Consider the following 26,951-nt stretch of genomic DNA (forward strand, 5'->3'; position numbering starts at 1 on the left):
TCCATGATGACAACATGGTTCTTTTCTTATATTTACTCAAGTAAATTTTCAAAGCTGACTGATTTGCCTGATTGGTAAAACACTGTATACCTAGAAACAAAATTTGTATTTCTAAAGGAAGAATCTTCTTTTTCCAATCTGTTGACATATTAAGGAAACCACTAGAATAAATTTGCTAAGCTTAGTAATGGAACAAAACTCTGATCAACAAAAGACTCGATAGTAATAAAATATATATTTAAATACATCTGAAATAAAAATTGTTCCTTGAAGAGCAAGGAAGATGGCAGATTCCAAATCCAGGACAAGGAAGACATCAAAGGACTATTAGGATCATGTTGAAAGACTCAAGAGACAACCTGAAGGGTGTCGTCCCCCTCCCCAGTCAAATAAGACAATTTAGAGATCAATAAGGATAGTAACTACAACTGACTGAAACATATGAAATATGCTTAAATCCATGCATTCTTGACTACCTATTTTTAAAAATCTCATTGGTCACTTTTGGAAAATGCTAGGGAACCAGTTCATTATTTTGAAAACTGGTAAATTAAGAAAAGTAATTAAGCATATATTCTGTTTTCCTAATCAAAATGTATCTCAGGTCAAATAGTTGATGCCAAAAAAATTTCTCTTTGTAGAGGTACCTCAACTAAAAAATGAAGGAATGATAGGAGTGCCTGCCTGGTTCAGTAGGTTGAGCATCCATTTTGACTGAAGTCATGATATTCTGGTCGTAAGATCGAGCCCCATGTCAGACTCAGCACTAGGTGTGGAGTCTGCTTCAGATTCTCTCTTTCTGCCTCTCCCCCACTTGCACATGGGTGCACTCTCTCTCTCTCTCTCAAAATAAACATTTTAAAAATGAAAGAATACCAAAATATCAACAATCTGCAATTAACAGACCTAGAAAATGATGATCGATACTGCTAAGATGATAATGGACAATAGGACACACAGTGTCTTGATGGGTGAAAAGACTTAAGTGCCTCCTAATGAAAGATCACAATACCCTTTATGGGGAAAAAAATATACCAACTCAATAAACAAACCTGAACTCAGATCTAATCAAACCTCAATAAATGTAATTTTGGGATGCATGGATGGCTTAGTTGGTTAAGCTCCCGACTCTTGATTTCAGCTCAGGTCATGATCTCAGTTTCTGAGATCGAGTCCTACATTGGGAGGTTGCTGGTGCAGAGCCTGTTTGGTATTATCTCTATTGCTCCCTCTCTGCTCTTCCCCTGCTTTCTCTCTCAAAATAAACAAACTTTTAAAAATAAGTAAATAAATAAATAAGAATTACATTAAATACATGAGACAGAGAAATCTATTAATACCACATGGAAGAAATCAGAAAAATCCAAACTGGGAAATTCTACAGGTAAATGACCAAGTTTCGTCCATAAATAAATTGTAAGGAAGAAAAGAAAGATAAAAAGAAATTTATAAATTAAAAAATACTTAAGTGATATCAACCAATTGCAACATCCCGGCTTTATTTGGGTTTGATTCAAACTGTTAAAAATAATTTACAATAGGGAAAATATGAAAGCTGGAAGAATACTTAATAACATTAAAAATTATTAGGTGTGATAATATTATGACCACATTTTTAAAAGAATTTTTAACCTTCAGAGATACATAATTGAAGTACACACAGAAGAAACACAAGGTAAAAGATCTGCTCCAAAATATTCCGGGAGGGAGGTTAAAGAGATAAAGCAAGATTGACTATAAACTGATAACTGTTTAAGCTGAGGCATGAGTATATAAATATTCATTATATCAGTCTCCCTACTTTTATGTATGCTTACAATTTTCCTTAAGAAAACGTTCAAAACTTTTTAAAAAGAGTTCATCATACTGTATTTTTTTTTCATTTGTCTTTCGCTAAGCACACTTTTATCTGCTTTACTCAGTATTACCTATCAGAGGTTAGGAAAACTGACTACGAAATAAAGCAAGAATTATTGTGTAAACAGGACTTAATCACAGGAAAATAACTGAAAACAATTGCTTCAGGCATATTAGCAATATATATATATATATAATTTCCTAAGGATATGCTATTTTTATCAAGATACCAAAAATTATCCTGATTATGTTCTCTCTCAATCTAGAAGATATACCCACCACTTTCCATCTTTCTTTGACCAAGATTCCAACACTGAGAATATCTGGCTGCTCTCCTCCTCCACTCATTGCAATTCACTGATGTGACAGAACAGCTACACAGGCATCCAGCTCCCGAGGGTGGTTTCCATTTAACCTAAAACAAAAGAAACAGGAGCAGCATATCAGGGCTAATTAATTAAGACAAACATTCCAGGACCAAGTAGCACTATTAATTCTACACATTAACTAGGCTGCTTTGTTGGAAAGGGGGTAAAAACCCCACAAACTCAGTTCCAAAATCTGTTTAGTGCATATATAAAAATATCTTTCCTTTACAGATGCCCATGACATTACAAATGCCTTAGACATTACAAAGACATTACGTATAATTTCACTAACTGAGATTGCTAGACTATTCAGCAAGCATAGTGTCAATGGCAACTGACCCAGACAGACTACCACATATTGCTAAAGAAAAAGACACGGTACCTAACTTACAACAGCTTACAGTTTAATAGGTTGTAACTTAGAGCTTATCATCATCAGAGCTAATAAAATCTTAATGCTACATAATGTACATACATAATGCATTCAAAATGCACAAGAAATAAACATGAGCCACAGAAAAGGACTGTTGATCAGTTCCAATATGACAATACTTAAAGAAAAAGAAGATAATAATATGAACAGCATACCCATAGAAAATGAAAATCTAGCAGAAGAATCTGGCCTATCTCCTAAAGGAGATAAGGGGATGAAAACTATAACTTTACAGAACAAACTAAAAAAAACTTTAAAAAGAAAGAAAAAGAAAGCTTTAAAACAACATAAATCATAATTAGAAATTAGGAAGACATAAAAAGAAATACTCAGAAAACGATCAGAAATGAAGACTCTCCTAGAGGAAACACATGAGAAGAAACCATACAAATTAAAGGAGAAAAAAAGAAGAAAATGAAAAAAAATTGTAAAGAAATTTAAAAGTAAAAGTGACACATAAAAGGTGAAGTAAATACAAAATACATATTATAGAAGACCCCAAAAAAGAAAACCCATGCAATGAAACAGAGCAAATACTAGCTACTATAATTCAAAAAATTTCTGTAAATTAAAAGAAAAAGGCTACATTTGCATATTGAAATGATATACCAGTGAGATATACCTGGGAAAACAACTCAGACGACAACATCAACACACAGTGTGATAAAACTACTGTATTTCAAGGCGGGGAAATCATTGGCATCTGTGCAGATAGTCCAAATTACTTAAAAGGGAAAGAAAAAAAAGACACTGGCACTGACAATAGACACTGGCACAGTTTATACCAGCCAAGATTATACATTTAAATACCTAAGGAAATAAAATGTAAGCCAAAGATGTTCTATCCAGCTAAACTAACTTCCACAGCTAAAGGAAACAAACAGTATGAAACACAGAACTCAACACTGTTCCCAGGAAATGCCCCTAAGAATCAACTATAACAAGTGTCAGACAACCAAGGAATTATGGTAGAAGGTTTGGCATGAGGAATAGCCTGAAAAGACCTAAAAGCAATGATAACCCAGTAGCAATGAATACCTCTGCCTTCAGATTGTGGACTTTAAACATCACCCCCCATTAAAAGAAATCAGGGCTCCCTGGAGAAATGGCTTATTCCAGGTCTGACACAGGAAATTGTACACAATGAACTTGAGACATCTGGTCAAATCAGAAAGCAAAAACTTCAACAATACTACTATAAGCAAGTCAAAGCATATCAGAGCCAGGCAAAAGGATTCTCATTTGCCAAATTTCTCATTTGAACATATAGAAGAATGGAGACTGCAATGATTGGAAAATATTAAAACTACAAACACCAATGAGTTCATAATGACACTCAAAAAAGGAGAAAGAGGGGTGCCTGGGTGGCCTAGTAGGTTGAGCATCTGACAGCTGGTTTTGGCTCAGGTCATGATCCCAGGGACATGGGATTGAGCCCTGTGTGGGTATAGAGATTCTCTCTCTCCCTCTGCCCCTCTCCCTTGCTCGCACACAGTCTCTCTCTCTCTCTCTCAAATAAACTTTTAAAAGAAAATATCTCTTTGGTCATCTGTGGAGGTTGCTAGGGTACAACTTATTACTTTGAACACTGATAAAGAAGCAAAGAATCATGGATTTATCATGCCTTTCTGGTATGAACAGTATTTTGGGGAAGCTAAGGGGATGAATTTTTTCCTCAGAGAATAATCACAGCTAATAAATGCCAGAATAAATGGCAGAATTAGAAAATCACCATTTTCCATGGGGCGCCTGGGTGGCTCAGTCAGTAAGCATCCGACTTCGGCTCAGGTCATGATCTCGCAGTTCTTGAGTTTGAGCCACGTGCCAGGCTCTGTGCGGACAGCTCAGAGCCTGGAGCCTGTGTCTCCCTCTCTCTCTCTGCCTCTTCCCTGCTTGTCTTCTCTCCCCTTTCTCTCTCTCTCTCTCTCTCTCTCTCTCTCTCTCTCTCTCTCTCTTTCTCTGTCTCTTTCTCTCAAAAATCAATAAATGTTAAAAAAATTTTTAAATAGAAAATTACCATTTTCCAAATCCTTGGTTAACTAATAAATCTGAACAATGACCATCAATAGTTTTGCTAAAATGAGAAGGTAAAAGATAGATGGGAAATTTAATATGAAAGGATCAAGTTGAACCCACCAATCAATCTTTTTTGTTAAATTTATTTATTTATATTGAGAGAGAGAGAGAGAGAGAGAGAAAACACCAGAGACCACAGAGGAATCAGGGAAAGATGGTGAGAAAGAGACAATTCCAAGCAGGCTCCATGCCACAGCACAGAGCCCAACACGGGGCTCGAACTCACAAACCATGGGATCATGACCTAAGCCAAAATCAAGTTAGATGCTCAACCAACTCAGTCACCCAGGCAACCCCCAGCAATCAAGCTTAACCTCACTAAAAAGCAAGACAATGAAACAAGTGCTTCCTGATGTTCTGCGGCAAAATTTTTTCAGTACCACCTATGAAGTCTCTTGCCTAAAAAAAATTTCAAACCTAAATCTAATCAATACTCTAGATTTAATAATCATTTTAGAAAAATAAAGGGAACAAAGGAACATGTTAAATGTCAACATGAGAATACAGTGAGCTAAATCCATGACACTTGAGATCCGAAAGGACAAAATGACCAGTTTCTCCAACAAATAAATGGTATGGAAAATAAAAGATCTTACTCTATACATTACAAGAAACAAGATACATTTCAAACTCAGGCAACAACTAGCTATCAGAAAAAAACTGAGTAGGATATAATATTAAGGAATAACTGGTAATTTTCTAGGGCGTAATAATAGTAGTATGGTTATGTTTAAAAAGTCTTTCTCTATCAAAGACACATAAAACACCAATGTACAAAGTGATAAAAGGTCTTGAATTTGCCCTAATTCACTGTTATCATATCCAATGCAAAAGAATGAACTTGTATTCCCATCTAATATCATATACAAAAATTAACTCAAAATGTATCAAAGACATAAAAGTGAAAGCTACAACTATAAAATTCTTGGAGAAGAAATCAAAGGCAGAAATCTCTATGACCCTGGATTAGGCAATGATTTCTTGAATAGGATACTGTAAGTACAACAAACCAAAAAGAAAAAAAAAAGATAAATTGGACTTCATCAAATTTTTACGTTAAAAGACAACCTAGAGAAAAATAACTGTAAACTGTAGTATCTGATAAAGGGCTAATATCCAGAATATATAAAGAACAATTCAACAACTCCAAAAACCAAATAACTCAATTTAAGAATAGGCAAATGATCTAAATAAATAATTCTCCAAAAAAGACATCTATATGGCTAAAAAGCTTATTAACAGATGGTCAACATCTCTAATCATTCGAGAAATGCAATTCAAAATCTCATGAGAAATCACCTCATAACCACTAGGATGGCTACTATTAAAAACAAGCAAGCAAAAAACCAGAAAATAATAAGTGTTGGAGAGGATGCAGAGAAATTGCAACCCTTGTGCACTATTAGTGGGAATTTAAAATGTAAAAATATAAAAACAGCCATGATGAAACATACAGTATGGCAGTTCCTCAAAACATTAAACATACACTTCTCACATGATTCGGCAATTCCAATGCTGGATATATACCCCCTCAGGTTGAAAACAAGGTCTCAAACACGTATATTTGCACACTCAAGTTCACAGCAGCATTACTCACAATAGCCAAAACATGGACACAGCCCCAATCTCCATCAACAGATGAATGGATTTTTAAAATGTGGTATACGCATACAATGGAATATTATTTAGCCTTAAAAAAGGAAGGAAATCCTGACATGCTACAACATGAACGAACCTTGAGAACATTATGCTGAGTGAAATAAACCAGTCACAAAAGGACAATAATCTTATGCATCTACTTATATGAAGGATTTAGAGTAGTCCAAATTATGAACAGAACAAGTAGAATGGTAGTTACTAGGGGCAGGAGGGGAGGATGAAAGGAGGAATTGTTGTTCAAGAGGTACACAATTTCAATTTTGCAAGAACAAAGAGTTTTGGAGATCTGTTTTACAACAAAGTGAATAAACTTAACACTAATGATGTGTACACTTACAAATGATTAAGATGGTATATTTTATGTTATATTTTCTTTACCATAGGAAAAAAGGAAAGCAAAGCAAAAGAAAAGAAAGGAAAGGATGGTATGGGCCCAACGTGAGGAAACTGGTTAACATTCAGCATGATAATACACACATAAACTCTAAACCAGTAATTATACATCAAGGAATCTATCCCAAAGGTAACATGATGAAAAATGTGAAATGACTTCTTCACAAGACTTTCTGCTATAACACTACTTAAAATCACAAGACTAGAAAAAAAACTACCAGTCCAACAATAGAGGATTAGTGGAATATACAATGGTTCATCTGTGTAATGGAGTGCTATACTAGTCCAGGAATAAGAGAAATACTAATACAGTGATTTTCAGGATATATTAAGTGAAAAAAAGGAAGATACAGTAAAGTATTTACAATATGCTACCTGTTGTGTAAAATCAAGATAAATGTTAAACTTAATAACTTACTTGCTTTTTTTTTTTTTTTTTAAAGAAAAAGAACAGGGCACCTGGGTGGCTCAATCGGTTAAGCCTCCAATTTCGGCTCAGGTCAGATCTCAGGTTCGTGGGTTCGACCCCCGTGTTGGGCTCTGTGCTGACAGCTCAGAGCCTGGAGCCTGCTTCCGATTCTGTGTCTCCTTGTCTCTCTGCCCCTCCCCACTCATGCTCTGTCTCTATCTGCCTCAAAAATAAATAAAACATTAAAAACACTTTTTAAAGAAAAAGAAAAAAACATAAGCCAAAAAATGATGAAAATGATTCTCTACAGCAGAGGTTCAGTATATTGTTGGAATAGAGCCAGATAGTAAATATTTCAGTCTTTCCAAGCCATATAATCCTTGTCATAGCTTATCATAGCTACTAAACTCTGCTGTTACAGCACAAAAGAAGCTATAGATGATATGTAAAAAAGTGAGTGTGGCTGTGACAAAATACTATTTGCAAAAAAAGAACTACGTAGCCAAATCTGGCTTACAGCCTGTTGTTTGTCAATCTTTTCTCAAATGAATGGAGAAAACAGAATAGAAGGGATAAGAATGGGAGTCAGACTTCTATGAATCTATTTTGTAACATAAGTTTGATTTTAAAATCAAAATCATTGGGGCACTTGGGTGGCTCAGTCTGATGAGCATCCAACTCTTGGTTTCAGCTCAGGTCATGATCCCAGGGTCATGAGATCGAGCCCAGCATCAGATGAGCATGGAGCCTCCTTAAGATGCACTCTCTTTCCTCTTTCTCTCTGCTCCTCTCCCTTGCTCACCAAAAATAAATAAATAAATAAATAAGTCAAAATCATTGTTTTACATGAGAAAAAAATTCTTATACTCCAAATTCAAGAACTATTGGAACTTTCTAACAGTAATCATCAGAGCTGGCTTTAAACTCATCCCAGTCTATGAATAACAGCTACAAATAAATAAGTGACCACACCTCAGAAAGTCAACTAATCAGGGGACGCCTGGGTGGCTCGGTCGGTTAAGGATCTGGCTCTTGATTTCAACTCAGGTCATGATCTCATGGTTCATAAGATGGAGCCCTGTGTTCAGAGCAGAGCCTTCTTGCGATTCTTTCTCTGCACCAACCCCCGCCCTGCTCCTATCCTGCTTGTGTGCTTGCTCCTTCGCGCGCGCTCTCTCTCTCAAAATAAATAAACATTAAAAAGTCCACCAATCAGCAGTTAACAGTGACACTCCATAACCACACTTGCATAACAAAAGCTCAACCACTTCCTGAACAGTCCCACTTCACCCACCCCAGAACTCTAAGTCTCACAGCTCTCCCTTGCACAGAGAGAAATGAATTTAGCATTTAGTTCAGATATTCAGTGAAGGCCTCTTCCCTCAAGACAATTAAAAGACAAAATTAGGGGCACCTGGGTGGCTCAGTCAGTTAGGTCTCTGACTTCAGCTTAGGTCATGATTTCGCAGGTCACGAGTTCAAGCCCTGCATCAGGATCTGTGCTGACACCTCAAAGCTTGGAGCCTGTTTCTGATTTTGTGTCCCCTTCTTTCTCTGCCCCTTCCCCGCTTATTCTCTCTCTCTCTTTCTCAAAAATAAATAAAATTTAAAAACATTTTTAAGACAAAATTAAATTTAAAAAGGAAAAAAAGCCAAATATCAAAAATGGAGAGCGGGGGGACAACTTCCAAAAATTTAAAACAGACTGAAACCAATAACCCACTGTTTACCAAGTTTGTGGCATAATTATACAGAAAATAATACAAGTCACTTTAAAATACAGTATTTTGATAACGCATTCTTTATTCTAAAGGAATAAAATAACCACAAGGAAATGTTAAAACAGCATTTAGTAGTTATATTATTAGAAGTTATATCAATTACGTTATTTTAAAACTATTATAGACATACTGCAGGATACAGCAAATAAATGATTACATTAAGCCACTAAGAATCACCATTTTACGCAAAAAGAGATATAAAAGTCAAAGAAGTAAAAATCTTGAATCCTAAAATGAAGAAAATATGAAAAAATATTATCTCTATTTAAATAAGTACTTCATAACTAACCACTGAGTAGTCCTAGAAGCAATGCAGGACAGTTCATTAAGCATCCATTAGTACCCAGATTGAGGATACCAAATACCATTTTCCTCCAAAAAAAAAAAGGCTGAGCGATGTCTTGGTGGCTCAGCTGGTTGAGCATCTGTCTGACTCTTGATTTCGGCTCAGGTGGTGATATCATGGTTTGTGAGTTCGAGCCCCACATCAGGTTCTATGCTGACAGCCAGAGGACTGCTTGAGATTCATTCATATTTCTCTCTCTCTCTCAAAATAAATAAATAAACTTAAAAAGAATGAAAGTTCCTTGGACAACAGACTAATTCTAAAATTACGGCAGGATATGTAAAAGATATGCCTAGCATCCTGCTGTGCTTGGAACAGGGAATATACAGGGGCTCCTGGGTGGCTCGGCTGGTTAAGTGTCTGACTCTCAGTTTTGGCTCAGGTCATGTCACTGTGAGTTTGAGCTCCATGTCAGGCTCTCTGCTGTCAGCGCAGAGCCCACTTTGGATTCTCTGTCCCCCTCTCTCTGCCCCTCCCCTGTTGATTCTCTCTCTCTCTCTCTCTCTCTCTCTCTCTCTCTCTCAAAATAAGTACATACTTTATTAAAAAGTTTAAAAATCTTTTTAATTTATAAAAAGAAAATTTACAATCTAAAAAGGCTAGGAAAATATTTCTCCCTTTTGCAACTGTGTCTCTGTATGAGGCCATATTTTCTTCATATACTTCAACCAAAGCAACATATTGTAAGAGAATGAACACAAAACTATGAGAATCAGCTGTCTTCTATCATGCCAGATATTGAAGAGACTTGAAAAAAACCACAAAAAAATGCCACTCATTTTATCAATTTGCTTTTCTGTTTTTGGAAAATAGTTAACATGCAATAGTTCTGTTATTTTAAAATAAATTAATTTAAAACATATTTTAAAATATATTTTTAAATTATATGTAATTTTAATCATTACATATAAATCTATGATTAAAAAAACTCTTTAGGGTCCTCAAAAAATTTTAAGGTAAGAGTTCCTGAAACCAAAGAGTTTGAAAACAGCTAAATTATGTTATAGATATATATATTTCCCTAATAACAATCTTAACTTATGGTATACAGTTATGTCAATGAGCAAACATTTTTTAGAGTTCCATTTTTGTTTCATAAATATACCCTTTTGTAGGGCTTTTTTTTTCATTATTATAAGTGTACTCTTTAATCCCCATCACCTATTCCCATACCCACTTACAGTTAAGAGTCTGTTTCTTGGTTTGTCTCTTTTTTTTCCTTTGCTCATTTTTTTTTGCTTCCTAAATTCCACATATGAGTAGGACCATATGATATATGGCTTTCTATGACTGACATATTTCACGTAGCATAATACTCTCTAGCTCCATCCACTGTTGCAAATGGCAAGGTTTCATTCTTTTTTATGGCTGAGTAACATTCCTTTATGTGAGTGCATGTGTGTGTACACATATCTTCTTTACTCATTCAACTACCAATGGACACTTTGGCTGTTTCCATAGTTTAGCTATTGTAAATAATGCTACAGTAAATACAGAGGTGCCCCTTTGAATTAGTGATTTTGTATTTTGGGGGTAAACTACCCAGTAGTGCAATTACTGGATCAGGGGGTAGTTTTATTTTTAATTTTTTGAAGAATTTCCATAGTGTTTTCTCCATAGTGGCTGCACAATGACAGTTTGCATTCCCACCAACAGTGCAAGAGAGTTCCTTTTTCTCCATATCCTCGCCAACACTTGTTACTCCTTGTGGGTTTTTTTTTTTAATTTTGGCCATTCTGACAGATGTGAGGAGATACCTCATTGTAGTTTTGATTTGCATTTCCCTGATGATAAGTGATACTGACCACTTTTTCATGTCTGTTGGCCATCTGTACGTCTTCTTTGGAGAAATGTCTACTCATGTCTTCTGCCCATTTTTAAAAAGGCTTCTTTGCTTTTTGGGTGTTGAATTGTATCAGTTCTTTATATATTTTGGATATTAACCCTTTATCAGATATGTCCTTTACAAATACCTTCTCCTATTTGGTAGGCTGCCTCTTAGTTTTCCTAACTGTTTCCTTCACTGTGCAGAGAGTTTTTGTTTTGATGTAATCCAAATTGTTTGTTTTTGCTTTTATTTATCTTGCCTAAATGAGTAAATATTTTTTAAAATTCTACAATCTGAACTTTTACCAATCATTCTTTCAATAAACATTTGATGTGAACCATAGTAAAAAGTGTGGGAACACTAAGATGAGCCTGTAAGACAAGAATGGCTCTAGGAAAGAGTTCTCAAAGACGATGCTACTGATAGAATACCTAAATGAACCTGAATACATTAACAGGAGACATGTACAAATGGTGGAAAGTTTGGGATTGAATTGGTGATTAGGAAACTAACCAACCGAAACACACAAACAAAAGCAACAATTATAAAGCTCTAGGAAAAAATTCAAAACAATGTAGAAAAGAAAAGATACCACTATTTTCTCTATCTGTATAGATTGCAAATTTCACCTACATGTCAAAGCATTTACAGAGTCAAAATAAAGTCTGACTACTTACACCAAAATTAAGATATAACATTACTGGAAAAATAGGAACTAATTGTGGTAGGAATGAGATAAGTAGTGAGAAAACAAAATCCCGATCTTCCATAGTGAAAAGCCAATATATTATCACTAAAATTTAAAAATTAGGGGCTCCTGGGTGGTTCAGTCAGTTGAGTGTCTGACTTCAGTTCGGGTCATGATCTCATGGTTCATGGGTTCGAGCCCAGCATCGGGCTCTGTGCCGATAGCTCAGAGTGTGGAGCCTGCTTCAGATTCTGTGTCTCCATCTCTTTCTGCCCCTCCCCTTTTACATTCTTTCTCTCTCAAAAATAAATAAACATTAAAAATTTTTAATAAAAATTAATCAGCAGCAATACAGGCATATTAGTTTGAGATATGAAGGTAAACACTGAAAGAATCAGGAAAAAGTATTCAAATGAGTACTTCTGCAGAGTTGGAAATAGGGCAGAGTGCGGAGAAAACAAAACTATTCTTTTCTATAATGAAGCGTAGAAAATCATTCAACGGGGAGGGGCAGAGAGAGGGGGACAGAGAATCCAAAGTGGGCTCTGCGCTGACAGTAGAGAGCCTGACATGGAGCTCAAACTCACAGTGACATGACCTGAGCCAAAACTGAGAGTCAGACACTTAACCAGCCGAGCCACCCAGGAGCCCCTGTATATTCCCTGTTCCAAGCACAGCAGGATGCTAGGCATATCTTTTACATATCCTGCCAAGTGACAGACAAATGAATAAATGAAATGTAGTATATACATTCAATGGAATATTACTCAATCATAAAAAAGAAAATTCTCAAATACACTAGAACATGAATGAACCCTGAAGACATTAAGCTAGTGAAATAAGCCAGTCACAAAAGGACATATATATGGTTCCATTTATAATAGTTACCTAGAGTAGGCAAATTCATAGAGATAGAAAAACAGTTTCTGTCCAGTGGGTTGCCAGGGGCTATAAGGAGGGGATAATGGAGATTTACTGTTTGGGTTCAGAATTTCATTTTGGGAAGATGAAAAAGTTCTGGTGGCACATTGTTAAAGTATGTCATGGTACTGAATTGTACATTTAAAAATGGTTAAAATGGTAAATCTTATGTGTATTCTACCACAATAAAAAATTTTTTTTATAATGACCACTAGTTACCCCTTAGATATAACTACAAAAGCCAAATAATGTTCACAGTCTCACTCTAAATTACCAGTGGAAATATCATGGAACAAAGTGATATCCTATGTGGAGTCCTGCTCAGAACACTGAAATAAATCTAAGAATACACCTGTTTCAAATAGGAATTGAACCCTAGAAAAGACCTAGAATCCTATAAGCTACCAAAATATACTACACTGCTGCTAAAATAGTTCCCAATAATCTCTCATCTCATGCTTTTGATCACTCCTTGAGTGTAGGTGAAATCTAGTGACTTGGGCACCTGAGTGATTCAGTCAGTTAAGCATCCAACTTTGGCTCAGGTCATCATCTCACGGTTCGTGAGTTTGAGTTTGAGTCCCGCATGGGGCTCTATGATGACAGTTCACAGAGCCCGGAACCTGCTTTGGATTCTGTGTCTCCCTCTCTCTCTCTGCCCATCCCTGACTCACGTTCTGTCTCTGTCTCAAAAATAAACATTAAAAAATTTTTATTTAAAAAAATTAGTGACTTGCCTCTAATGAAGAGAATATAGCAAAAGAGATAGGTTGCTTTCCAAATATATTACTAAAGACTTCTACCTTGCTCACATTCTCTTTCTTTGGCTCTTTCCACTTACCTGCTCTAATGAAGCAAGCTGCCATGTTGCCCCCCCCCCACCAAGAAAGGACCACATGGCAAAAAACTGAGGGTAGCCCTTGCTAGCAAAAGTATATGAATCCACTTACAACTGATACCAAGAACTAGTAGAGAAGGGAGGCCCTTACTCCAACCACTCAAAAGGAATTGAATCAATGCCAACCATCCGAGTAAGCACAGAAACAGATCCTTCCCCAGTTGAGCCATGTGACAACTACAGCCTACCTTGACAGCAGCCTATGACTGACCCTAAAACAGAGTACCCACCTGACTCACACCCAAAGTCTTGACCTACAGACACTATGAGATAACAAATGCTGTTGTTCTAAAACACTAAGTTTTGGGTAATTTGTTATGCAGCAATAGACAACTAACACACCAGGCTTCAATGGTATGGGGCAAAGGTTTTTTTGATTCTACATCACTAATTATATCGAAAACATGAATGTAATTTGGCTGCAAATAATTGGAATCCATTTTTTCAATAACACTAATAGCTTAAAAATAATCAATTTTGATGCAAGAAAACTAGATACTAAAAGAGACAAATTAAAAATTCCTCCTTAACAATATTCTTAATGACCTGAGTCCTAGTAGAGTAAACAGCATACCAATGAATTCAATCAATGAGGATAAATCTGGAGATGTTACCAAAACAGACCAAAGGATGATGAAATGTGAACAAAACATATTAAGTGGATATTCAATTTGTAAAATAACATGTGGTGAAAAATCATTTGAAACATGTGCTAGACTGAAAAAGATTGAGAAGAAAATAGCCATCAAATTAATAGGTAAACAATGACAATCCCCTAGATTATAAGTCCCTTAAAGATGAAAACCATATCACAATCACAACCCTCTGCCATAATAAAAAATATATAAATTTTTCAGTTAATCAATAGATATTTGAGGGGCACCTGGGTGGTTCAGTTGGTTGAGTATCTGACTTTGGCTCAGTTCATGATCTTGCGCAGTTCATGACTTTGAGCCCACATTGGGCTCTGTGAAGACAGCTTAGAGCCTGACGCCTGCTTTTTTTGGATTCTGTGTCTTTATCTCTTTCTGTCTCTCTTCTGCGCATACTCGTTCTCTCTCTCTCTCAAAAACAAATATACATTTAAAAAGAATTTTTTAACACAAAAATGTTGTTTTTAAAGAAAATAGATATTTGATGAAGTTAATTAACAGGCTGAAAATGAAAAATCGAACTATAATTTAAAAGTCATATATGGGGCGTCTGGGTGGCTCAGTCGGTTAAGCATCCAACTTTGGCTCGGGTCATAATCTCATGGTTTGTGGGTTCAAGCCCTGCGCCGGGCTCTGTGCTGACAGCTCAGAGCCTGGAGCCTGTCTTCAGATTCTGTGTCTCCCTCTCTCTCTGACCCTCCCCTGCTCATGCTGTTTCTCTCTCTCACTTTCAAAAATAAATAAAACATTAAAATTTTTTTAAAAGTCATATAAATTCACATACACAAATATAACAAAAGATGAGAGGAAAAGGAGAAATAAAAGGAAAATGAAAATAAGAATGGTAAGAGGCACAATGGCAAATGGATAAAAAAAATCCCATAACAATTCTATAAACATAAGCCAGACCAAACCACACCAAATGAAGAGAACTCTCTATAAGTGAAATTAACATAATACTGCAGTAAGTTTATTGTCTTCTAAATCCAGGGACTTCTCACAAAATAGACGTGAAGACCAGACTACCTAGATTCAAATCCTGTTTGTGTAATCTAAGGCCCATTACTTCACTTTTCCATGCTGAAATTTTCTCAACTACAAAACAAACAAACAAAAAACCATAACAACGGTGGCTATCCCAGGATTAAAAGTGTTAATATATGATATATGCAAACTGCTTATTTATCACAGTGCTTGCATACTAGGTATACTCAATAAATGGACATCATTACTTAATATATCATTTTGTATGCTTCTTAACCAAAAGAAGAAGAAACAGTCACATTTCACAGACATACATACTATTGTCCAAAACATCCCCTGTGCTGAAAATTGAATGCTGATGAACAGAAATTACCATGTTTGCATGGAGGCCTTGAATTTAAATCCATTATACAACTATTACTTAGCAAATTCATATAAAAATGTTTTTGTCAGCAAGAGAAAAATATTACACTACAACTATTATTATAAATTAAATGACAGCATTTGCATTGTTATAATTTCTTTTAAGGTTAAGAGAAAAATTAGTTGATAAAAAAGGGAATAAAAATAAACCAATGCCACCTACTATTTCTAAATTCAAAAAAGTATAAATTAGTTCCTAAATGTGTCTTGACTTGAAGCAAATTTTGAGAACCCGCCCACATAAAGGAAGGAAGCATTATCATAGTGACTATCAAAAAAGAAATTATTTAAAAATAAAACCTGAGACTCTCATACACCATTGGAAGGAATGTACTTTGGAAATAGTTCTATAAAGTAAGGCTGAAAATGTGCACACTTCATTATCCAACAACTCTCTTCCCAGGTATACCCTAAAAACACTCTTCTCTCGTGTAGCCTAGGAAACACACACAAATATGTTCATAGTCACATCATTCATAAATGCCAAAACAAAAAATACCCCAAATGTCCAGCAAGAGAAGAATGGAATAAAGTGTAGTATATAGTCATATATTCAAAAAAAAGTATTAGTTTCCTACTGCTACTGTAACAAATTACCACAAATTTAGTGGCAAAACAACACAAATTCTAATCTTACAATTATAGAGATCAAAAGTCCAGGCTTCTAATGGGGTTAAAATCAAGGTGTAGTAAGGCTATGCTCATTATGGAGGCTTGAGGGGAGAATCTCTTTCCCTGCCTTTTCCAGCTTCTAGAAGCTGCATGTATGCTTTGGCTCATGACCCCATAGTTGTATAGCATCTCCAAGTCTCTCTCTCTCTGAGCTCTGCTTCCAACATCACATCTCTTTATATATAGGTCTCCCTCTTCTAAGGTCCCTTGTGATTACATTGACCCAACCTGGATAATCAAAGATAATCTTCAAAAGCCTTAACTTAATCACACTTGCAAAGTCCCTTCTGCCATATAAAGTAATACATTCACATGGCACCTGGATGGCTTAGTCAGTTAAGGGTCAGACTCTTGATTCCAGCTCGGATCATGATCTCAGTTGTGGGACTGAGACTATACTGCACTAGAAGTGGGATCCTCTCTTTCCCTCTCTCTCTGCCCCTCCCTTGCTCTCCGTTTCTCTCTCTCAAAATAAATAAACTTTAATTATTTATTTATTTATCACAGATTTCAGAGATTAGGGCAAAAATATCTTTTAAAAAAACCTTTTTCTACTTAGCACAAAAACTATGCTAAACCAGAAATAAAGAAACTACTGTGACACTGAATTACAAGAACAAATCTCATGAACAATCTTGAAAAAAACTCAAGCAAGACAAAAGTATACATATAATATAAATCTTTCTTTGTTTTAGCTTATTTATTTTGAGAGAGAAAGAGAGAGGGAGCATGCAAGCCGGGGAGGGAGAGAGAGGGAAAGAGAGAATCCCAACGAGGCTCTGTGCTGTCAGCACAAAGCCTGATGTAGGGGCTTGATCCCATGAACCATGAAATCATGACCTGAGCTGAAATCAAGAGCCCGATGCCTAACCAACTGAACCAAACCACCCAGGTGCCCCCTAATATAAATCCTTTTATATGAAGTTCAAAAATAAGTAAAACTAAATTATGTTAAATAGGGATGCAAACATAGGTAGTAAGTCTACAAAGAAAAGCAAGTATATGATTTTTTACAAGTCACAAGAATAGATTCCTTTGGGGCATAAGGGAATAAAGAAGGAACTTCTGAGATGCAGGTAATGTTCTATTTCTTCACTGTTTATAATAATGTTATACTGCACATTAGTTTTTCATGTAGTCTATGATTAATATGTCTTATAAAAAAAACAACACAGCAGGGGGACCTGGGTCCCTCAGTTAAGCATCTGACTTAGGCTTAGGTCATGATCTCACGGCTGGAAGAGTTCGAGCCCCACGTCTCAGAGTCTCTTCTCTCTATGCCCCTCCCCCAGTCGCACTGTCTCTCTCTAAAATAAATGTTAAAATAAATAAATACGTAAAACAGCAAAAGATAAGAGTCATATAAACGAGAGGCAAGGAAAGCCAGACACAGAATAGACTAGACAACAATCATCTAGCAGTGCGACAGACAGCAGGAGACTATTCCATCTATGCAATAGTGAAAAGCCAGCTAACCTGTGAGTTGGGCATAGGGCAGAAACCTAGCAGAGTAAAGAAACAGGCTTATAAGCACATACATAATTTACAATGCTATAAATTTCTTGAGGCCAAGGGCAGAATTCTATTCATCTTTGCACTTAGTATCTAGTATAATACCTACCACAGAACAGTCTTTCAATAAATGTTTAATTATTGGAAGAATAAATGAAACTTTCTTCAACATTCTATACAGCTGAATGAAATGAACTCATCCTCAGGCAAATAATTGAGAGTTGATTTGAAAATAGTCATCCAATGAATTGTTATAAATACACAGAAGAGAAAACAGAAGTATAATGCATGGTTTTGCCCTTAATTTACAATCAAGGAAAGAAGAAAACATAATTATTCACAAATTATTCTTTAAAATAGAATACATAATGCAAAAATGGAAAGTAACAGTAATTCTCTGGATTTAAAAGGTAAAATATACAAAAAGTTAACATCAAACTGTCAGGGCCAAGTACATATGACAAATCAGAACTATAAGAGATTTACATGAGCTAGGATGATTATGCATAGTTTCTCAGAGGAGGTGGATAGGATTTATGATGGTTCGGTACATTGCAAAATAGCCACAAATTCCTCCCACTCCTGTATACACATCTTTTTACAATATGACCTGGCTGCATCTCCCATTAGAGGTAGAGTTTCTTTATCCTGGAAACTGAGGTTGGCCCTGTGACTTGCTTTGACCAACAGGACATCAGCAAACATAATTCAGAAGTGTGGAAAGCAGTTATGCTCTGAACTAGCCCTCTATTGTTGGTTTTGGAACCCAAATTGTGAAGAAACCCAAGCTAGTGCAATGCCTCACATGCATGAGTCCAAACAATCAAAACAAATATACAGCTGAACCCAAACAGCCAATCCACAGAATACTTAACTAACAAATTCTGTTAGCCTCTGAGCTTTGGGGTGGTTTGTTTGAAGGCAAATCTAACTGACTGAGGCGCTAAGAAGCAAAGGCACAGAAATGGAAATGAACACAACATACAAGTGCATGGGAAAATAAATATGTACATTAGCCTAAATGGACTAAGGTAAGTCCAAAAGAGTTCTGATTATAGAGAAAGAATATATAGGCATGAAAGGTAAACTGAGTTCAGTATATACAAATCAGGCTAGGAAGAAAATGAACTCCATCCTATTTCAGCAAAGGGAGCCACTAAGGGACTTCAGATAAGGGGGATGGATATAAAGTAAAAGGAAAGGAAGTTCAGTTTTAAGTACTATTACCTAGATAGGCTGAAGTCATAAAAGTCCCTATTTGGAGGGGAAGCTAGATAATTCACAAAATAAATAACAGCATGGTTTTTATACATAGTGCCATATGCAGTTTATGTTAGATTCTGCTCTTGAACAGAGTAGCAGGAAAATTATTTTTATCTACAATTTTAATCCCAATGAGAAGAGTGCTAGAATTAATCATCAGAAGTTTATGAAGTGTCTAAAGTATATAAAAGATATCTTTGAAGCTATATTTGGGCATAAAGATAATATATAAATTTCTAATGACAGCATAACTGTGAAATATGACTCCTCTTTGTTTGAGATTTAAATATACTCAAGAGATGACTGCAGCTCCTGGTCACAATAAAGCAACAGGGACCAGGTTTACCCTGCCACCTTAAACAACTAGAAAAAAAGGACAAAACCTATGAAACAATGGGTTTTATACACTATAGACAATAGATACTACAGAATAGGGATCAAGAGAAAAAGGGAAATAGTCAGCCTTACAATTGCCCCCAACTCACTATCTGAAGAGAATTTCCAGGCCACAGTACAGGGTTGAGGAACCCAAACAAAGACCAGAAATCTGAGTTAAGAAGACAAAACTCAGAATTCTGGGGAAATCAAGGCAAAACAAAACACTGGAGAGGAGAGATGAGCACAAAAGAATGAGCTGTGAATATCCAGAGAGGATTCCACCTTGAGATTCTGGCTAAGGATTTATCAGTGCACATGCATAAGAAAGTGAAGTGACCAAAGCCAGATTCAGACCACTGGAAAGAGGCAGGTAGAACAATCTGAGATTCTCAAATAAGGCTATTAATAGTTTGCACACCCAAAAACATTCAGAGCCTTGGAAGCATCAAACTATTCTCAAATAACCATATTCCCCAAACAAACTCCCAAAATATTTAAAGGAATGAAAAATAAATATAGCATATAACAATGTAAAATCATAATGTCTGGCACTCAAATTACCAGGGATGCAAAAAAGTAGAAATATCAATCAATAAAAACAAACAGAAGTCAAAGCATTCTTGAGAAAGAAGAACAAAGCTAGAGGTATCACAATCCCAGATTTCCAGATCTACTACAAAGCTAAATAATCAAAAGAGACAATAGATCAATGAAACAGAAAAGAGAACCCAGAAATAAAACCACACATTTATAGTCAATTAATCTACAACAAAGGAGGCAAGATTATACAATGGAGAAAAGACAGTCTTTTCAATAAATGGTGCTAGGAAAATTAGACATGCAAAACAATGAAACTGGACCACTTTCTTATACCACACACAAAAATGAAGTCAAAGTGGATTAAAGGCCTAACTGTGATACCTGAAACCATAAAATTCCTAGAAGAAAACATGGGCAGTAATCTCTCTGACATCAGTGTTAGCAACATTTTTCTAGATAAGTCTCCGCAGGAAAGCAAAAACAAACTATTGGGACTACACCAAAATAAAAAGCTTTTGCACAGTGAAGGAAACCATTAACAAAGCCAAAAAGGCAACCGACTGAATGGGAGAGGCTATTTGCAAATAACCTATCTGCTAAGGGGCTAATATCCGAAATATATAAACAACTTACACAACTCAACAGCAAACAACAACAATAATCCAATTTAAAAATGGGCAGAGGTCCTAAAATAGACATTTTTCCAGAGAAGACATACAGATGGTCAACAGACACAGGAAAACACATTCAACATCACTAATTATTAGGGAAAGGCAAATTAAAACCACAATGAGATACCACCTTATACCTGTCAGGGTGGTAGCATCAAAAAGATAAGAAATAACAAGCCCATTAGCAAGAATGTGGGGAAAAAGTAATGCTCTTACACTACTGGTGGGAACGCAAATGGGTAGAGCCACTATGGAAAACAGTATGGAGGTTCCTCAAAAAAAACTAAAAATAGAAATACCATGTGATCCAGTAATTCTACTACTAAGTACTTACCTAATGAAAACACTAAAATGCTATCTGACCCCTGTGTTTACTGCAGCATTACTAACAACAGTCAAGATATGCAAGCAAACTAAATGCCCATCAAAAGATGAATAAATAGAGGCATCCAGGTGGCTCAACCGGTTAAGTGCCTGACTCTTGATTTTGGCGCCAGTCATGATTTTATCTGGGTGTGGAGCCTGCTTAAGCTTCTCTCTCTCTCCCTCTCTCCCTCTGCCCCTCCCCTGCCTGTGCACATGAAGAGAGAGAGAGAGAGAGATGAACGAATAAAGAAGTTGTTACATATTATGGAATATATATGGAATGTGGAATATTACTCAGCCATAAAAGAATGAGATCCTGCCATTTGTGACATGAACCTAGAGGGTCTGTGACATAAGTCAGACAGAGAAAGAATAATACCGTATGATTTCACTTATATGTGGAATCTAAAAAAGAACAAAAAAAAAAGCAGATGCACAAATACAAAGAACTGGTGGTTGCCGCAGAAGAGGGTAGTGGTAGGATGGGCAAAATGGAAGAATGGGAGTAAGAAGTATAGGGTTCTAGTTAATGGAGTACATAAATCACAGAAATGAAAGGTTACATAGAATCCAATGTAACACTGTGTATCAATTATACTTTAATAATAATATATATTAAAAAAGGACAGAAAGAAGGGCAGAAAAGTAAAAACAGACACAGACATAGAACAGATAGACAAGGATTTTTAGATATGAAAATATATATTTGAGATTAAAAAAAAGGGGGAGAGACGTCTGGGTAGCTCAATAGGGTAAGTGTCCAACTTCTGCTCAGGTCATGATCTCACAGTTCATGAGTTCAAGCTCTGCGTCTGGCCCTGCACTGAAAGCTCAGAACCTACACCCTGCTTCAGATTCTGTCTCCCTCTTACTCTATCCCTCCCCTATTTGTATTCTCTTTCTTTCTCTCCCTTCCTCTCAAATAAACATTAAAACAACAACACCACCAGATTAGCTACTGTAAAAGAAGGGATTCATGAACTGGAAAATAGAGGGGGGGAAAAACTATCCAAAATGAAACATACAGAGAAAATGAAACCAAACCAACAGAACATCAGTTAGTTATGGGATAACATCAAAAAGCCTAGCATACGTGTAATAAAAGTAGAATCCCAGAAGGAAAGAAAAGACTATTTACACTTTTATTTTGTTGTTAGTTACTGTAACTGTACTGTCTTATATAAAGTTTCTTTCCACTTTTTAGTAGATATTTTAATTTCTAGATACACTTATTGGGCCCACAAAGATTCTATGCTAGGAGGAAAAAATCTAAAAAAAAATGTCTTAAGTCTTTTCAAATTTGATTAAAAAAAAACATTTATCAAGCCCCTTCTATTATTAAAGTAAAAGATCAGATGCTTTCTAAGTAATCATGATCTATTACATAAATAGTAGATAGAATACATAATTGTATTCCAAAAATAGATTAAAATATAATTTGATGCAGAGTGACTATCTCTTATATCTCAAAAGTCAAAATGATATATTTTTTACATTATAAAAAATAATCTTGGGGCGCCTGAGTGGCTCAGTCGGTTGAGCCTCCGACTTCGGCTCAGGTCAGATCTCACATTTGTGGGTTCGAGCCCCACGTTGGGCTCTGTGCTGACAGCTAGCTCAGAGCCTGGAGCCCGTTTCCTGCGTTGTGTCTCCTGCTCTCTCTGTCCCTCCCCCTCTCATGCTGTGTGTCTCTCTGTATCAAAAATAAATAAAACATTAAAAAAAAGTTTAAAAGAAAAGGAGAAATACTATATTTAAAAAAATAAATAAATAATCTCAGGGCACCCAGCTCAGTCAGTTAAACATCCAACTTCGGTTCAAGTCATGATCTCCTGATTTGTGAATTTGAACCCCACATGGAGCTCTCTGCTGTCCGTGCAAAGCCCAATTCAGATCCTCTGCCCCTTCTCTCTGCCCATCCCCTGCTCATACTCTCTCTTTCTTAAAAAGAAATAAATATTAAAATAATAATAACAATCTCAATTATAGGTTTCTTTGTGTTTTTTTTTTTAAAGTTTATGTATTTGAGAGAGAGAGAACACAAAGGGGGATAAGGACAGAGAGAATTCCAAGCAGGATCCATCCACACTATCAGTGCAGACCCCAACTAGGGGCTCAAACCAATGAACTGTAAGATCATAACCTGAGCCAAAATCAAGAGTCAGACACTCAACTGACAGAGGCACCTAGGAGCCCCTCAATTATGTTTTTAAACAAGCTGAAAGATGCAAGTTTACAGATGTACACAACAGCTAACTTTTTCAAGACACTTAATAATCCTAATGGAAAGAACAGAAATAACAGTCAAGAATAGGCTAAACACCATGGGACTATGTTTTTGTTTTACCCCAAAGGTTTTTAGCAAGAGCCTCTCTAAAGGGTTATTAAGAAGAGATAAAGATGTGATTAATGCTATTTGCTGATAGCAAAAGGAAAAGAATATTTAGTCACCACTCATATTTCAAATGTTCCTTTTAAACTTTCATAGGAGGTAAATTACACTTCTAGCAGCGTGGAAACTCTCTTAGTTCAATAAATATATTCAAGAAAGTAAAATACCTATTAAAGAGAAACTTTACAAGCCAGTATAGTTACAATTACTGACAACACTGATAAAAGTGTAAACAATCTAGTTCTCTTCTCCCTGGCTACAATACTAACAACACATAAGCAAATCCTTCCCCTAAGGAAAGTACAGTATAACTTACAGGGCCAGATTGTAATGAAAACACTGAACAAGACCATTCCTTGGGTAAAATCTTCTGTAGCCATATCAACCAAACAAAGCATTATATGTCTATGAGCTTCCCACTAAGATGAAGGGGAAAAAATCAATATAAAAAATTATCTGTAATGATCTCCATTATGATTATATTTTAATATATTAATTTCTCTTCTTAAAAATAGCAAAACTGAGGCAAAAAGCAGTTAAGTAATCTAAAATACTATGAAATGTGATAGTAGAGATTAGAATACACTCAAATCCCATCTTGATGCATAATTAATAGTTTGTTTTCATTTGCTTTGTAAGCATTTTTTAAAATAGAGGTTAATGGCTCTACTAACCTTATTTTCTAAACCAAAATTAGGTGCCAACATATAATAAGGGACTTTTTTTGACTTACAAATGCCTTATATATTTTTAAACTTACAAATATATTCAAATTATATCCTAATTACTCATATATTTAATAATTCAGCTATAAACTGCTAGATTCTAGCCACCAAGAGATACTTACTTACCTGGAAGACTTCTTTTTGTAACCATATATACCCTCCTACTGGTAATGCCTAGTCCTCATTTCTGAGGTTCAAACACAGAATGTGAAACAATATAAGAATTCGGTCAGTACTCAAGCAACTGAAGTCTGAGAAAACCCCAAGTAGATACTCATGCCGTAGAAAGAGGTGGGCTGACTCTGTAGTACCAAATTTTTCAAATGCTCTGACATTCTAAAAGCATTTGTCTGAAGTTGTTTCAAAAACTGTGTGAACATGTAATTCTTACTAATTTTTTATTTTAAAATGTATTATTAAAAAATAAATAATAAATTATTACTTTTAATTATTTAACAGTTAATAGCCGTAATACATCTACTGACCTCTGAATCTGGCAGATTATGTAGAATAAACTGTGGGAGACAAAACAGAAGACTACTTCCCTGAACCCACTTCCCAGACTGTTAGTTCTGTCTGCTAATATGTTCACCCGATACTCTGCATTTTCCCTTCATGATACTTGGAACACTTAGAATTCCTTATTCTACAACAGACTGCTCCCACTATATTGTAAGCTCCAGAAGCGACATCATTTGTGTCCTTTTCACTGCCAAATCTCTAAACCCTAGCATAGTAACACAGTAGATGCTGAACAAATATTTAATGAACAAATGGATGAGGCTATTACAATAGTTCCAAGGAGAGATAATGAGGTTCAGAGCTGTAACATGTTTCAGGAGAGGTAATGAAGTGCAGAGAGGCTAAGTTAAGGTGGTAGCAATAGAAGTAAAAAGGAGAGATTCTGTGCAGGTAGAACCAGGGGAAAGAGGAAACCAAAAAAAAAAATATATATATATATATATGTATTTATATATATATATTCATAATGAGATTTTTGAGCTTGGGGCAACTGATTAAACAGTAATACCTTCATTTGTTGAACTAAAACAGTTAAAAGAGGGCTGACTTTTGTTTTAGACATGCTGGATTTTTTTAAGTGCTAAAACAAGTGCAGCAGAAATGAAGTCTTAATCTAGTTTACTATCTGCCATATGAATTAGCTTCCAGATGATTTTTTTAATCAAATTTTATGAGAGACAAGAGTCTCTTTAGCTATTCATTTTTTCCCTATTTCTTCCCCTCATCTCTGCCTTATTGGACATGTTGATAAAAACCATGTCTACAGTATTTTAGAAACTGAGGCCCTTAATGGATCAAAGAAGAGGGTCTTCCCAAACTTAATATATAATATATAACATATGTAAAAAACTAAATGTCAGACAAATATTAACAAAAGACAATCTTTGGACGAATAAGACAAGGAAAACAATGTGAAATCACTTTTTTAAAAAGGCAATTACCTTGACACTGCAGAAAGAAGAAAAATATAAAAATAATGATAAAAGGAAGCAACCAAGTGTCCATCCATTGATGAATGGATAAAGGAGTGGTATATATACACAATAGGATATTATTCAGCCACAAAAAAACAAAACAAAACAAAAAACTTGCCATTTGTGACAACATGGATGGACCTAAGGGTATTTTGCGAAGTGAAAGAAGTCAGACAGAAAAAGACAAATACCATATGATTTCACTCAGATGAACAAACAAAAAAACATTAACAGACCCATAAATACAAAGAACAAACTGATGGTTGCAAAGCGCAGGGGGCAAATTGAGTGAAGGGGAGTGGGAGGTACAGGCTTCCAGTTATGGAATGCATAAGTCACGGGACTAAAAGGTACGGCATAGGAAATATAGTCAATGGTACGGTAACAGCATTGTATGGTGACATATGGTAGCTACACTTGTGGTGGGCATAGTATAACATATAAGTTGTGTACATATGAAACTACTGTAACATTGTATACCAACCATTCTCTCTCACTCCATCTCTCTCTGCCCCTCTCCTGCTTGTGCTCTCTCTCAAAATAAATAAACATTTAAAAAAAAAATAGAACAGAGGCACCTGAGTTGCTCAGTCAGTTAAACGTCTGGCTTCAGCTCAGGTCACAATCTAACAGTTCATGCATGGTTCAAGCCCCACGTCGGGCTCTGTGCTGACAGCTCAGAGCCTGAAGCCTGCTTCAGATTCTGTGTCTCACTCTCTCTCTGTCCCTCCCCTGCTTGTGCTCTGTCTCTCTGTCTCTCTGTCTCTCTCTCTCTTTCTCAAAAATTAAGAACCATTAAAAAAAAAAGAACATATAAAATAACAACCACAAAGAGAAGAATCATTGTGTTTGCCAGAGTCATAAAACATAAATAAAAAATACCAAGAAATCTGCTTAAAAATCACTGATTTAAAAGATGAAATTTTCTGGCAAAATTGACATCCACACTATATAAATAATTTAACTTCAATATGTACTTTAAAGATTTTTATTTATCATTAAAAATTTTTTAATGTTTTATTTATTTTTGATAACAAGAGAGAGCACAAGCAGAGGAGGGGCAGAGAGAGAGGGAGGCACAGAATCTGAAACAAGTTTCAGGCTCTGAGCTATCAGCCCAGAGTCCAACACAGGGCTCGAACTCACAGAAAGATCATGACCTGAGCCAAAGTCAGACACTTAACTGACTGAGCCACCCAGGCGCCCCGAAGATTTTTTT

The 26,951-nt window shown here is 35.8% G+C and overlaps 1 protein-coding gene and 1 long non-coding RNA gene across 3 annotated transcripts in view; one reads left to right on the forward strand and one right to left on the reverse strand.

The window, feature by feature from the left end:
- Positions 1-26,951, reverse strand: part of TTBK2 (tau tubulin kinase 2) — a 140,380-nt gene that overhangs the window by 110,261 nt on the left and 3,168 nt on the right. For both annotated transcript variants that reach the window (XM_029952764.1, XM_029952763.1), the window contains exon 2: positions 2,137-2,272. In XM_029952764.1, coding sequence (XP_029808624.1) covers positions 2,137-2,205 — 69 coding nt within the window. In that variant the 5' untranslated portion in view covers positions 2,206-2,272. The remainder of the gene's footprint in view (positions 1-2,136; positions 2,273-26,951) is intronic.
- The window catches only part of LOC115302804, an 87,682-nt gene that overhangs the window by 11,515 nt on the left and 49,216 nt on the right, over positions 1-26,951 (forward strand). The gene's annotated exons all lie outside the window — the stretch shown is intronic.

This window comes from Suricata suricatta, chromosome 9, assembly GCF_006229205.1.
Source record: "Suricata suricatta isolate VVHF042 chromosome 9, meerkat_22Aug2017_6uvM2_HiC, whole genome shotgun sequence".
Taxonomy (NCBI): domain Eukaryota; kingdom Metazoa; phylum Chordata; class Mammalia; order Carnivora; family Herpestidae; genus Suricata; species Suricata suricatta.